This window comes from Ammodytes marinus (genome assembly GCF_949987685.1).
Source record: "Ammodytes marinus genome assembly, chromosome: 10".
NCBI classification, from domain to species: Eukaryota; Metazoa; Chordata; class Actinopteri; order Uranoscopiformes; family Ammodytidae; genus Ammodytes; species Ammodytes marinus.
Window position 1 is genome coordinate 14,491,867 of NC_137214.1, and position 15,634 is coordinate 14,507,500.

At 41.2% G+C, this 15,634-nt stretch overlaps 1 protein-coding gene across 1 annotated transcript in view; it reads right to left on the bottom strand.

The window, feature by feature from the left end:
* The window catches only part of mrpl11 (mitochondrial ribosomal protein L11), a 40,673-nt gene extending 25,068 nt beyond the window's left edge, over nt 1-15,605 (bottom strand). The window contains exons 1-2 of the mRNA XM_080035678.1: nt 15,545-15,605; nt 1,848-2,026 (exon numbers count right to left, since the gene is read on the bottom strand). Of these exons, the coding sequence (XP_079891804.1) occupies nt 1,848-1,970 (123 nt within the window). The 5' untranslated portion in view covers nt 1,971-2,026; nt 15,545-15,605. The remainder of the gene's footprint in view (nt 1-1,847; nt 2,027-15,544) is intronic.
* Nucleotides 15,606-15,634: the final 29 nt, after the last annotated feature.

Consider the following 15,634-nt stretch of genomic DNA (forward strand, 5'->3'; position numbering starts at 1 on the left):
ATTAAATCAAGAAAATTAGTAATCATAAGAGAAGATATTGCTTAACTGCAGCCCCAATATAGGAATTTAATAGATGGAAATAATACAGAGTACTTGTGTAGAGACAAATAGAGAAACAATTAAACAAAAGAGTAGAGAATTGTGAATCATGAAGTTCAGGTTTCCAGATATTTTCACTTGAGTTAACGCCTTTCTAACATATCAACATTTGCTTTTTATCCTGATATTATAAATCACATGTGTCTCTTTCCTGCCAGTTTTGTTCACTTTTCCATTCTCCTTTCCGACTGCCATTGTCATTAAAAGGTGCTGTAATCGGAATGGTTCTTTTAGCCAACTTCCTGTCAGTTACTGCAGTTAGCAGTCCCCTCGCTCGTCCCTACGTCACCACATTTATGCACTGCGGTCTTCAAGCAGCAAGTTATCTAGCATCATCTCAGATCCATAAGTGTGATAAAACATGATAAAAACCATCAAAACAGACATTGGGAAGGATTTTTACCTGCTCCGCCAATGTAGGCGCATAAACATTCACCCATCTGTTGCTCTGGCGTGCACCGGCAGTGAGACCATGAGTGAGATGGGTGTCGGTTTGTAGCGTTCTCTCTTGTGATTGGATACAAATTTCGGGATCCTCCAATAAGTTTATTTGCCAATTACATGCAGAGCAGCTGACTGAGAGATCGGCTTTATGAAACGCGCACATTATGTAAGTGATCACTGTATGAATAAAGAGCGATTTAACACTTATATTAACATAAATAAACCGCTTACTTCACCTTTAAGTGGCAGAGAGGCATAAGCTGTGAGAATTGATCTGGTTTCAAAGCGAGCAACAGCATCCCAAGCTGATGAGCACTGCCCATTAAAAGAGGCTAACTGGAACTCATTTGTATGTACAGGCCGAGCCCTAGGGCTGCTTTCATTCAATCTGGCAGAGGACAATCAAACTTAAATAGCTGGCCATTAAAGCGGGAGCTGATTGTGCCTTTACAATGTAAGGTATAATATACATTTTACAAGACAGATTGAGAATAATACACTTGTGTCTTCAAACACACAGATGGGGTTAATGAACAGAGCATCAGCATTGGAACAGTTAGGTTACAGAGGGAGGATTTTATTTACAGTGAGAAATGGTTCAGCGGCCCCAGTTGTTTTTTTATCCACTCACTCCAAACCGCCTTTTGTTCATTGCTCAAAGCTTGAGGACTGCAGATTTATTTTATTATTGTGCCAGCCAAAACATAAATTCTTCTACTTGGAATTGTCATCGGTGGTGAAAAAGTTGTAGTGGTGCATCACAGCCAAATAAAAATCAAGACAACCTCTGACGTCTCCCTGGAGCCATTGAAGCAGAGACAAGTACACAAGAATTTAAGACAAAATCTCCACAGGTTCAATCCCATTCCATCAACTGGCTTGTAAAGAGTGAGGGCTAACGGATATCGACAGCTGCTGTGGATGGAGGTGTTTGTGTTTTTTGGCCTGGAAACGGTGGGGGGGATGCAGACTGAGGCAGAGTGCAGCACCCCACCTGCACAACAGAGCTGTGCGACTAGAATAAGAATGGGAATATGAAAAGGGCTATTGGAGGAGATGGATGAGGTAGTGGTGGGGGATGTACGTTGAGGTGCCCGAGGAGAGAGAGGCAACTATGTGATTGGCAATGAGAAAATGGGGAAGGCTCAGGTTGTCTCGCGGTTAATAAGAGCTGTGTGCGGAAAAGGTCGGCTGATAAAATGAAGCTGTCCCTCCAGCAATTAAGTTAAAGCTTGTGATTACTCATAGTGAGCAAATGGAACAAGAAGGGGAATCGTTATCATGAATAAGTTATTTTATCTTACCTGTCCCAGGATGGGTCCTAGTGGGGGTCCAGGGGCTGCTTGTCCTGATCTCACTATGGCCCGGATTACATTGCCTACATCCAATTTCTTCACAGCCTTGGCGGCCTTGGAGATCTTTGACATCCTGGTCCGTGTGGAATTCCTCAAATCTGCCTCCGACTCAAATGTGAATCCATCAACTGAAAAAACGCAGAAGAAAAGCAAAACAAATTGGTCTTTCAAGAATACACAACTGCAACAAATCATTTACACGCCCTGGCTCATTAAAACATCATACGCTCAAATCAATACTTATACCCTCAGGCCTATAGCCCGTGCCTTTCCATTCTGCAGCGGGCGAGTAATTAAAAAAATCTTTGCTTTCGATCGGGGCCACTTTCCTAGAGGTGTTGGCGGTGTGTGGATCAGCAGCTGAGTGAGAAGCCCGCCATGTTGAAGAGCCTGAGAGCTGGCAGGATTTAAACTTCTCCCTGAAAAGTCATGGGATGAATGCAAAACAACTCCCATGGCCTCACCTCTGTTTGGAAAGGCGTTGTCAACAAAGTCACTGTGCCGGAGCAGACCTTCATCTGCGTCAGTGAAGGTCAAGTGTCAAGGGCGGACGAGGAGGAGGGATAAGTAACAATACTAATACAGCGAGTGCAGGTGGAAATGTCATCTCCACGTATAAGAAAACAAAGAGGGGTCGGCTTTTTCCTTCCACCTTAAAATGCATTTGCTAAATTAGAAGTCAATTAGAGGAGTGGGGAGAGTAGCCTGAACTCACGGCCATTCCCTAGGGGCAGCAGAAAACATGAAAGTAGGCCTATAATCCTCTACTGGAATAAGAGGGATACTGACACAACTATAACATAATAATAATAATAAATAAAACTTAAATAAAAATAAGGAAACAAGATCAATGACTGGTGCTTAGGGACAAAAACACGTTTTAAGGTTGTGGCTGGTGATTCAGGAGAACCGTGAATTCAACACAAATAAGAACTTGGGGGGAGAGAAGAAGTTCAGCAATGATTCATTGTAGGCAACAGAGGGTATCCAATTAGATCAACTGGAGAGACAGACCCAAAAAGATATACGAGACCTCATGCTGCTTTACAGCAACGTAAAGGGGAGAAACTGCTCCCATGGAAAGTTGTTATTCTATCTGGACTAGTGATTATCCAGCAGCCGTAGAAGTGAAACCACCATGAGGCAATATTCACAAGGGCACTGAGGTGATACCCATAGTGCAGACCCCAAATAGAATCTGTATAGTTTGAATGCCCTTAATAGCTGTCTTTACAATCTAACTAGCGCACACTGCTACTTTTCAGAGGTCAATTTCACGCTACTCACCTAATGTGTTCAGCTACCTCATTGAAGAAAAATAGTGCGGCAGCTCAGATCAATTCTGGAGCCAGTTGGAAAATGCAGGGACCAGTATGCATTAAATGTGAAGTGAGACAATCTTCTTCTCTTATCAAACAATGACAGAGAGACTCATGAATTATTTGCTAGCAAGCTCCAGAGAAATTACTGAAACTGCAGTTGGGGGGAGGGGGTGAAACTGCTTCTACAAAGAAACGTCAACTAATAAAATGACATACTGTATGTCCAGAGAGACGGGGTTTAACTGGGGCTTTGTGTCTGCGAGAGAAAAAACAATAAGGGCCAGCATCAAATATTGGGTTTAATTGTAATTTGGGGCAAGGGGAATAGCAGTTCTCAGAGTAGGGAAATGACAACGTTATGCTTTAATGCACCGCAACTCCAATCTCTGTTGGGGAGTATGAATAATACAACCGCAGTTCCCTCGCAAAATGAAATCACTCATCACAAGGCCAAGCAGTTAACGCTGAAGAAGAATTGACCTACATAAGGCATCACAACTGCACTGACAGTATGTTCCGCACAGCTGAATTTACATTAGATTGAAAGAAGCATTAACTGTGCGGCAGCCGCAGGCAACATGGTTTAAGGCTGTAACAATAAGCCTCAATCAGAGCTGGGTTAATGTTTTCCTGCGAATAATCAAATCAAAGCCGCAGTAATTTAAAAGGAAGAGAGACTTTGAGCTGCTCTTTAGGGCTGAATATTACATTCCTGAGGCAATTACCGGCAACAGCGCTGTCGATAACAAGGAGTACACAGAAAGAGCTATTTGTTTTGGCCGTGTGGAGCTGCAATGTTAAAAGCACAGTGTTAAAACATGCTTAATACATTACATGCCACAAAGCAAGCATTAAATTGCCACCTAACAAAAAGCGAAGTGAGGTGAGATATGAAAAAGTCTAAAAAATAAATAAAAAAAGCATCGGAAATGTTGGAAATGTTCTTCAAATTGTCTAAATTGCTGTTGCACCTAACAATGTAATTCCCCTTCCAGACATTTCAAATGAAATGCATTTCTGGGGCTCACACCTATTACCCTAAGGATTTGGCATCAAGTCTCTGGTTATCGATTCTGGCTAATACGTCACCAATCAATTCAAAAACCCATACTCTACACACTCTCAACTGATTCTTGGCCTACCTGTAATCCTGTATAGGAAAACTAGATAAGCTCACTTCTCTCCTGCTGCCAGTATGACAAACCACTTGGGAAGGAAACACCGCATCTTTGACGGACATGAACATGGTCAATAAAAATGAGAAATCAGGAGGAGGCAGGAGAAAAAAATCCACCTTTCTTCATGACAATGTGCCAGTCAATGTAAAACTATAGTGAAAATGCAAAAACTCATTACAGTTTTTATTATCTGTTCATTATAACATGTCAGAACATTTCGGAAGATCACAGAACTGTAAAAGCATCTTCTGCTAAAATAAAAAGATGACTGCACCTCAATGATACAGCTGACTTTCATTGAAGAAATTAATCAGTTTGCTATATAAAAATGGAGGGTTTAATTGCCCCAGTGAGGCACACCGCTGTTTGTTTTAAAGGCCAGGAGGCTCTCTTTAGTTTCCATTAAGGAAACATGCCAAACAGAGGCCCTCAGTAATAATTCTAGTATAGGCTATCTGTTCAAGTCAAGGTTACAAATATTTGAACCTTGAGTCTAAAATGACATTCTTGAAAAATGGAAGACATAGCCTAGCCTTTAAGGATTGCTTTGATTAGGAAATTCCCCCTTGCTTTGAATAACGCAGACTTTGTACCAGCCTGGAGGATATAATGTCTTCTTCTTCTCTTTTCATATCATTTCCCTGCAGTCTGATGAAATGAAAAAGCTGAATACTAATTGATTTCTAAGTGGGATCAGAGTTTGTACACCATCAACACAGAATCAGGTCTGGATCGATTCCCTTTGTTATCAGTCGTCTCATCTTCACATCTCTGCCAAATTAGAAGAGGATGAGCTGAAGTCAAAATGTTTTCTAATAACACAGATCCTGCTTGGCTGGGTGAAAAGATGATTATATCAAAAGAGAGATAAAAATTCATTTGAGTATGAATGCAGTGTTAACCTTTAAAATGTGGTTCAGCAAAGCCCCTTTCACACTTTGGTTCTATCGGAGCACCTTTATGTGGTTGGTTTATGTTTCTCTACAGCTGCTCCCAACGTCCTTACTAAAGCATCCTTTGTAGGATTGCTGACTTGTGCTTACCAGGGTTAATACCAACATGTGTACCCATTACTTTGGTTCATGTGGTGTCCGATTAAAAAAAGTAATAAAAAGTGAAATTGTTGCTCGTTGTCACCTTGGATGTAAGTTAAGCTTGTCAACCTTGTTGTTAAAAAAAAATTATTTGGCATTTTCAATGCTTCATTTATAGTGCAGAGAGACGAGGACGAAATGGGGCAGAGAGGGGAATGACAGGCAGAGAACCGACCATGGACTCAAAATGGGTCCACTGCGAGGACAAAGCCTCATAAATAAAACCTTGATGGTGACTGAATGGAATTTCATGATAATAAGTACAGATGTCGATGTTCCTATCCTTACTCATTTGGTTTTGACTAAATACCTGCAAAACTAATGACATTCCCATCATCCTCAGGTGTACTTTGTGTTCAGTGCTCACACGCAAATCTATGATGATCAACAGTATTCTAAACCCACATCCACTTATCCCCTACTTTCAGGTTGTAACAAATCAAACATATACAGATACTGTATAGAACTTACAAAATGTCCCTCTCCAAAAAAATGTTGCAGCCCAATCTATAGTATCCATCCAAACGGCTGTGCTACCATGATGTAATGTGATAGAGGATTGTACTCATGTTACCCACCCTTTTTTTCTGAAACAGTGAAGCAATCTTTTATATATTTTGCATTTACACACTGCCCTAGTTTCCCCTGTGAGTTTCGATAGCATTTATTTACACAGCTTATAGCTGATAGTTTCCAGCAATGATAGGATCATTTGACTTGATATAATACATTTTCGCTAACAAGCTTCTATCCTAGGTTATGTTTGGAATGCGAGATCCATTACTTGATACATTATTTCTTGTCCTGAGGTTCTAATTTTTTTAATGCTCTGATAAGAATTGTCGTATTCCTATTCTGGTCTCATCACTCTGTCTAGGCAATAAAAGTCATTCTGTTTCCATCTCTTCAAACAGATAAAAAGCTGTCAGAGGCCCTTTCCAAACCGAAACCATGATAAGTATTCTGTGAAATTAAAAAGGAAAGGGGCCAAATTCATTCTTATCTTCCAGCGGCATGAAAACCAGCTCTAACAATTGGTTTTTAGTCAACTCTTAGTGTGGCAGTCCATCTAGTGGTGGCATTCTCCTTTACATTTGAGGACAAAAAACTATTATTAGCTGAGGATTATTTCACAGCATGATAGCGGTACACTCGACTCGAGTCACTTATGTGTGTGTCTTCTGAGATGGCCGTAGACGTAGACTCCAAACACATTTCAGATAGACCAGGGGAAAAAAGGCCCTGGAGACAAGCTGAAGTCCCTGGATACTACTAAAACAGCACACACATTACAATTGTAATTGCAACTCCCACATTTCTGTACATCTTTGCAACAAGGTTTACATAACATTAGTGCCACAAAGAATGACTGCTGTCCTTGACTACATGAGATGATTACATTTCTGTTAACAGCAGAATAAACAGCACAGTAGGAACTCTGGGATGCAGTGTTTGTTTAGATGGCACCACGTTATGAATTAGGAGCTACAGATTAACTGTAATCAATGAGCCTAATGCAGAGAGCACTGCAATGTGATGATCATTAGCCACACAAGACACAACGATTGGATTAAGTGATAACAGCAGCTATAAAGTTATAGAGAGTCAGTCATATGCCAATGCTGCTCTGCCACATTAGTATTCATCCCATCAAACCCCGGCCCCTGGAGCTATTGATTGCTGAATGCCAAGTCCTAAAGGCCAGTCAAATAAAGCAAAGAACTCAAGAAGAGTTGCAATGATCCCACAAGACTGAAAAAGGGGAACTTGCAAGACACAATTTAAACGACATCTGAATCAATCAACTTGTATCATCTCCACCTGAGCTGTGAGCTAATCTGTGCCCTTCAGGATAAACAACTCTTCATTTCTGCACTTTGACAATAGATTAATTTTTCATCAAATAGCCTGATGTAACATCATATCTCATTAGTTTTAAAGTACAAAATAAGCAGTAAGCCGCAAGAACTGCTTCTTATCAAATTTCAGTGTGCAAGTATCTTGGAAAAATATCGTTGGATGAAAGAAAAACCAGCATTAGATATCTCATCTGTTGTCCTAACTGTGCAGGCAGGAATTTAAATGGTGCGAAAATATTCATCAAAACTGGAAGGTGAGCTTCATACATGAATTTCATGTTTCAATTTTGACATAATGAAACACTCAACTGACTGGTTTCCGCCATCATCGTTGTCTAATACTACCTGGGCAGTGGGCAATAATTACTCTATAAAGGCATATATTTAAAAAACATAAAGAAATTAACATTTGTGAAATACGTAGTACTGAACAGGACATTTGAATGCAGGCTGTGTTACCCATACTTCCCTGCTATTAAGTATGGAAGAAGAAATATTTAGGATGTCCAAATACATGTGGTTAGATGCAGCATGCCCTGGAAGCCGTGCTAAATGTAACAAGGGCGACCGTGGCTCAGGTGGTAGAGTGGGTCGGCCAATGATCGGAGGGGCAGTTCGATTCCCACCCTGCCACTTGTGTCATGGTTGTTGTGTCCTTGGGCAAGACACTTCACCCACCTTGCCTCGTGTGAATTTGAGGTAATGGTGTGAATGTGTATGACTGCTGTGTTTGAGGTGATGGTCGGAGGGGCCGTAGGCGCAAACATACTGTGCATACATCCAGCAAGGCAAGTTTAAAGAGTGAATTTATGGTGAACTGTTCCCAATTGTATGCTGCTTACTGCATGCTAACTACATATGTTTTATGTAGTATGTAGAATAGCAAAAAGAAAGAGTATAGGATTTGGAAGGCAGGGATAATCTCCGGTAGACAAAGTATACAACAGCGGAAGTGTTCCTGACAACTTAAAACATATCTTTGGAATTTCTTAACTGCCAATTCTAGTTATTGATATCTGTGGTGACCCGCCAGATGAAGCTTTGGATCTCGACTTTGAAAAATGAAACAGCAACTCTACCATACCCTCATTAACACCACTGAGGAGCCCTAGAGCAATGTCCTTAACCCACCATGGCTCAGAGGCCAACAGATCAGACTGTGGTTGTACAGCAGTTTTGTTGAGCCAACAGTCCAGAACCCAAAGATAATCAAATTACAACAATGTAAGACAAGGAACTGCAATCTCCAAGAAGCTACAACTGTCAAATGCTTGAAGAGTTACATAACCTATTTTGATAATTGATGAATTGTAAAACAATTGCTTTTCTATCAATTGAAGAATCAATTAATAAACTAATCATTTCGTCTCTGATTTGAAAGAACTGTACACTTTTTCTGATCTCAACAGCAAACCACATGACACAACGTCTAATGAGCGTCACTGAACAATTATATTTCTAAGCAATTGTGTGCTTCCAACAGTTTTTACTGCACTGAGCCCTGAACTCAACCTCATCACCTCTGGTGTAAACTCAAATCACCAACTGGGAGCCGGGCCATATCACCTGACCTCACTAATGCAGCCAGGTTTCTAAGATATTGTGGAAAAGCCTTGCCAGAAGAGTGCAAGCTGTTTATAGAAAAATATTAAAGTCAATGGATAATGGACAGATTTATATTAAAATAATAATAATAAAATAATAAAAACTGTGGCCACACAGTGCATCACATCAGTGTACTTGCCTTCCCTGTTGTTAAGCTGTCACCGTCCCCTCCTCCGTCTTATGCTGTTGTGTGAAAATTGACTAGTGAGGCAGCACATACAGTATCTCACAAAAGTGAGTACACCCCTAACATTTCTTCAAATATTTCATTATATCTTTCCATGCGACAACACTGAATAAATGACACTTTGATACAATGTCAAGTAGTCAGTGTACAGCTTGTATAACAGTGTAAATGTACTGTCCCCTCAAAATAACTCGACACACAGCCATTAATGTCTAAACTGCTGGCAACAAAAGTGAGTACACCCCTAAGAAAAAATGTCCAAATTGGGCCCAAAGTGTCAATATTTTGTTTTGCCATCATTATTTTCTAGCACTACCTTAACCCTCTTGGGCATGTAGTTCACTAGAGCTTCACAGGTTGCAACTGGAACCCTCTTCTACCCATTCATGACGACATCAAGGAGCTGGTGGATATTAGAGTCCTTGCGCTCCTCCATCTCCCGTTTTAGGATGCCCCAAAGATGCTCAATAGGGTTTAAGACTGGAGACATGCTTGGCCAGTCCATAACCTTTACCATCAGCTTCTTTAGCAAGCCAGTGGTCGTTCGGAGGGGTGTTTGGGGTCGTTATCATGTTGCAGTACTGCCCTGCGGCCCAGTTTATGAAGGGAGGGGATCATGCTCTGCTTCAGTATGTCACAGTACATGTTAGAATTCAATGAACTGTAGATCCCCAGTGCTGGCAGCACTCATGCAGCCCCAGACCATGACACTCCAACCACCATGCTTGACTCTAGGCAAGACACACTTGTCTTTGTACTCCTCACCTGGTTGCCGCTCCACACTCTTAACACCATCTGAACCAAATAAATGTATTTTGGTCTCATCAGACCACAGGACATGGTTGCAGTAATCCATGTCCGTAGTCTGTTTGTCTTCAGCAAACTTTTTGTGGGGTTTCTTGTGCATCATCTTTAGAATAGGCTTCCTTCTGGTATGACAGCCATGCAGACCAGTATGATGCAGAGTGCGGCGTATGGTCTGAGCACTGACAGGTTGACCCCCCACCCCTTCAAGCCCTTCAGCAATGCTGGCAGCACTCATACGTCTATTTTCCAAAGCCAACCTCTGTGTACGACGCTGACCATGTGCACTCAACCTTCGTAAACTGGGCCGCAGGGTGGTATTGCAACATGATAACGACCCCAAACACACCTCCAAGACGACCAGTGGCTTGCTAAAAAAGCTGAGGGTAAAGGTTATGGCCTGGCCAAGCATGTCTCCAGGCCTAAACCCTATTGAGCATCTTTGGGGCATCCTCAAACAGAAGGTGGAGGAGCGTAAAGGTCTTTAATATCCACCAGCTCTGTGATGCTGTCATAAATGGGTGGAAGAGGGTTCCAGTTGCAACCTGCAAAGCTCTAGTGAACTCCATGCCCAAGAGGGTTAAGGCAGTGCTGGAAAATAATGGTGGCCACACAAAATATTTACACTTTGGGCCCAATTAGTAAATTTTTTCTAAGGGGTGTACTCACTTTTGTTGCCAGCAGTTTAGACATTAATGGCTGTGTGTCGAGTTATTTTGAGGGGACAGTAAATTTACACTGTTATACAAGCTGTACACTGACTACTTTACATTGTATCAAAGTGTCATTTATTCAGTGTTGTCCCATGGAAAGATATAAAGAAAAATGTGAAGAAATGTGAGGGGTGTACTCATTTTTGTGAGATACTGTACATGCCCATCACTGCAGTCCGGATTCAAACCAGGACCCTGCGCTTGAATAATGATGTTTCCCAGACAAAACTCTCCGCATGCATTATCTCTGCTTGTCTCTATTCAAATCCCAGTGAGCTCGTATTCTTTAGTGGCTCCCATGAATTACATTTCCCTCTCGGCCCCATGTTTGAATGGAAAGACGTATGTGTTAATCTAAAAAAGCAACACAATGCAGCAGAGATGGTACTTGGGATATAAACAAATAAAAAAACAGCACTTAGTTCACTTCATCTTCTGATATATTTTGGAGGCCGGCAACATGTATTATAGGTTGTGGCTACATAGAAGCAAGTATAAGCAAGCCACATGTTAAGTATAAAAGTGTGGATTCAGGATTTACAGTATATGGCCTGGGTGTAAAAAAAAAGCAGCAAAAAGACATTTCCCATTGCTAAAAACATCATCAGCCTTCTCTATGTTGTGAATGATTTTCATCAGCAACAACAAGTTAACCACTAAATGTGACGGGGAGGTGGAGGGAGAAAAGCAATGCAGGCACAGATTTAGATGATTGCACACACGCACAGCCATCTCAAGGCAACATATGGATAGAAAAGGCACTGACATTATAAAAGAAAATCTCTTCAGAATCACAGCCCAGAAACCGCAAAGCTGAGTATGGTTGCAGCTAGAACGTGACAATGAACCACTGAGCCATCCCCTGGGTCTGGGCTGCTGCTGGACATCGCATTCAGAATATCTGGACTGGAGTATAGGATTCATATCCAACAGCACAGGTAGGCGCTTAGAGAGCTTTGAGATGGACGCCACAACAAACAGTGTGACCGCTGTTAATTTGAATCACTGAAGTTACAGCCAGGAAATCAGGATGAAGCTAAAGTTAGATCTCTACTTTGCAGCTAAAGATTTGCATTAAGGAAATGACTCGGCTATTTCAGCATTTGAGAAGTAGAAATCTTTTTTTTTTTAACACAGATATTCGAATCCATTCAAGCATACCAGTGGTTTCCAAACGCACAGTCAGCAGCTGTGAGATCATTACCCAAATGGAAAGAAAACTTTATTAGAAAAACAAACAAAACTACGATTATGTCGGTCTTTCCAATTGGCTTTTTTTTTGTTTGCTGCAAAACACACTGTGTCTGTGTTGGTGTTGGACAGCTTATAGACATACATGCCTAAGAAAACAAAAAAAACTGAAGAATCACTGAGATCATCATTACTACTGCCCCGCAGAATATGTTTTGGTCTTGGTCTTGTTCAAATGAGTCATTTTTATTTTGTCTATTTGAGCTTTTCACAGGTTAAGTACAGTACATAAGACAAGTTGTGCTTCCCATGATTGTACAGCCTTGAAGATCCACAGATCACTGTGCGGTCAATCTTGGCTAGCTGCTCGAAATGAGTCCAACATCAAAAACAATGACATAAACTTACATGAGGAGAATATGTCACTTAGTCCACCACCCAGTGACCACCCAATCATTATTATAGTCAAATCGTACACTTTATATAGTTGAATGACAGCCGGACTCGTACACAAGAATTTCACTATGCATTGCCCTATGCAATTGTGTATGTGACAAATAATAAAGCTAACTAATATGTCCTCTAGTTAAAAGATGATCCACATCCACCATGAGCCAATTGAAAATGAAGATGTTTTGCTGATATGGTAAAATTAAAAAATGATTTTCTTTGACCAACACACATTTCTGTACAAACAGGACATAAAGTTGTTGGCCTGGCCAAAAGCGGTTAAAGGAAAATATAATTCAATCATTAACGAAAAAGCATTGCCTCACTCACATTTGAGAAGATAGTTAAAATAATTGGGTACCAGCTGGCAGGTTTACAGTATGATTTACACTGGACATTTCCAAACTGGGGGCGAAAAATGAAGGGAAAATGGTGGAGTGAAACTTTTTCATAGCAGATATTGACTTGTCAAACATTCATTGCTGCATTGCATTGTAATAATTGCTGGAACCAAGCCACCTGGAATGTTATTAGTTCCACCTGTGCATGGCCTGAAATCATGGTTTCATATTCAACAATTAATTCTGTATAACATTACATTTCTGTGTCTAAATATGCAACAATTAAAGTGGGTATTAAGAGATTTACACTCAATCTGCTTTTTTCGGGGTTGCGTGGTTGTGCTTTGACCAGCTGTTATCAACAGTGGCCTGGCAACAAAAAAAGTGTACAACTGCTGCCTGAGCTTGATTCATATATCGCTTAAAGCTGGGGTGGAGGATTTGGGGAGAAAATGGCAGTTGGGATAGAGATTCGAATCCAAATACCTCAACCGCTCCCCTTGTTCTCTTTGGTCCCTCCACCAACAAAGTTGTGCCAAAGTGAATGGACAGTCCCAACAGCCAATAAGAACAGAATCTGAGCCTCGCTCTGATTGGTCAAAGTGTACAGCTCATGTTAATTTTGACCAATCAGCAATCACATACCCCAGCTTTAATACTGATTGTTAGGCCTACGAGGGTAAACATAGGCCGTGTCCGGACTGCCATACTAACGTCCTACTCATACTCATTTTGACTTCAATTTGAGTATGTGACTGTTGGGTATGCGAGAAATTCCCGGATGAGTACTAACTTCCGGGAAGATTTTGGGTATGAATCGATTGTATACTTTTCCTACTCAACCGCCCCACAATGCGCTGGGTCAATTCTACCCGCCCAGGAAAATGAAATATTTTCGAGCAAGTTGCTAGGCAACGACATTGTTTGGGGTCCGCGATCTGACAACTGTACGTGCAGTCATTCATAAAACTCTTACAATAGATAAGAGATGAAGATAAATACCTAACATTAGAGTTACTAAGTGAAATGAGTGATGTGAGTCTGATAGTGGAGAGAGATCAGAACAGATCGCTGTTCCACACACTGCAGCTCGTCCAGCTGACAGACAGCTGAGTGCTGTCTGATGAGCCGGACAGAGAGCGTCGGAGGGATCCTCCGCCTCAAAACATAGGTTGCGTTCCAAATCGCATACTCTTTCTTTTTTCTATTCTACATACTACATCCGACGATAAAAAGAATCTAGTTAGGATGCAGTAGACATACTATTGGGACATACTTTTCTCTCTTATTTCATCATAACATTGCGCCTTGATCTTGCCTCTTGCTTTTATATCCGTCGCATCCCCGTTTGTTTTCATAACATGGACCTATAGGCTTCGTCGATGTTACGTCACTTCACGTGCGCACTGGATTGTGGGTCAGAATCGCCCAAATAGGATGCACTTTTCAACACTAACAATCTTGGCCGCATGAAGTAGACCATCCGGGTATTCTAACCATCCTAAATCTGGCCACAAGAATCGGGACATCCTAAATCTTTTTTCTACATACTATATAGTAGAAAGTATGCGATTCGGAACGCAACCATAATTATAAAACACGAGGTCTAAAACACAGATGATGAACACAGGACTGTAAAAATCTAGTTCAATATCTAACCTGTAGAGGGCGGTTATACGCTAAACAGCGTCTTAACTGCCTGAATCTTATAAGAAGAAGAAGAAGAAATTCTTCATTGCTTGAGTATACTTCAACTGAAAACGTTTCGACGCACCTCGCATACACAATCGATCTTTGAGTAGAGAGTATGCAGTATATAGATGGTGAGTATGTAGGATGTAGGACGCTAGTATGGCAGTCCGGACACGGCCATAGGTTGCGTTCCGAATCCATACTTTCTACTAGGCCTATAGTATGTAGAAAGAAGATTTAGGATGTCCCGATTCTTGTGGCCAGATTTAGGATGGTTAGAAGTACCCGGATGTCCTACTTCATGCGGCCAAGATTGTTAGTGTTGAAAAGTGCATCCTATTTGGGCAATTCTGACCCAAAATCCAGTGCGCACGTGAAGTGACGTCACATCGACGAAGCCTCCATATGAAAACAAACGGGGATGCGACGGATATAAAAGCAAGAGGCAAGATCAAGGCGCAATGTTATGATGAAATAAGAGAGTAAAGTATGTCCCAATAGTATGCCTACTGCATCCTAACTAGATTCTTTTTATCGTCGGATGTAGTATGTAGAATAGAACAAATAAAGAGTATGCGATTCGGAACGCAACCATAATGTTTTCAAATGGAGCCATGAGGACCAAGACATTTCAAAACCAAAAAAAAAAGAACAAACTAAAACAGAAATGTCAGTAAAATAACCCAAACGGTTCAAACTTGGCTGAAAAATCTGAGAAAACGTTTAATTTTTTTCCCAATGTCATAACCACAATAGTAAACAGAAATAAGACTTAGTATGTTTTAACTAGTACTACTAGTGTTAAGAAAGGAGAGAGAGGAAGTTGGGAACCACTAACAAACTGAGCTCATTGTCAGCTTCAGTGTGAGCTTTGACTTTGAGTCCATGTTGGTGTCATACCAAACATGCAGAGCTTTACAGACTTCTGTGCCCTTTCCTTTTAAGTATGCTGCTCGTTAAACTCCGCAAACCACGAGGTGAAGAATTCTGGGACAACATTTGAACTATAAAATCAAACGTAGACATAAGCATGAAGCACAGCAGAAACCCCTGTGTCCAGTTAGCAACATTGAAGGTGCACGCGCGTCACCTGCAGCGAGTATACAAACTAACGGCTTACAATCTTCACAAGAGGTCACGGAGGACCGTGTTAAATCGTAGCCTATAAAAATGTTTTTAAAACACGAATTTCACGCCTGTGTCATCATACCTTTCGCTTGTCCTGTACCTTCACGCCTTCAGCAGCATCTTTCAGGGCGCAGACATCTTGGTTTACTGGACCCGGCAGGCTGTTCTCCGC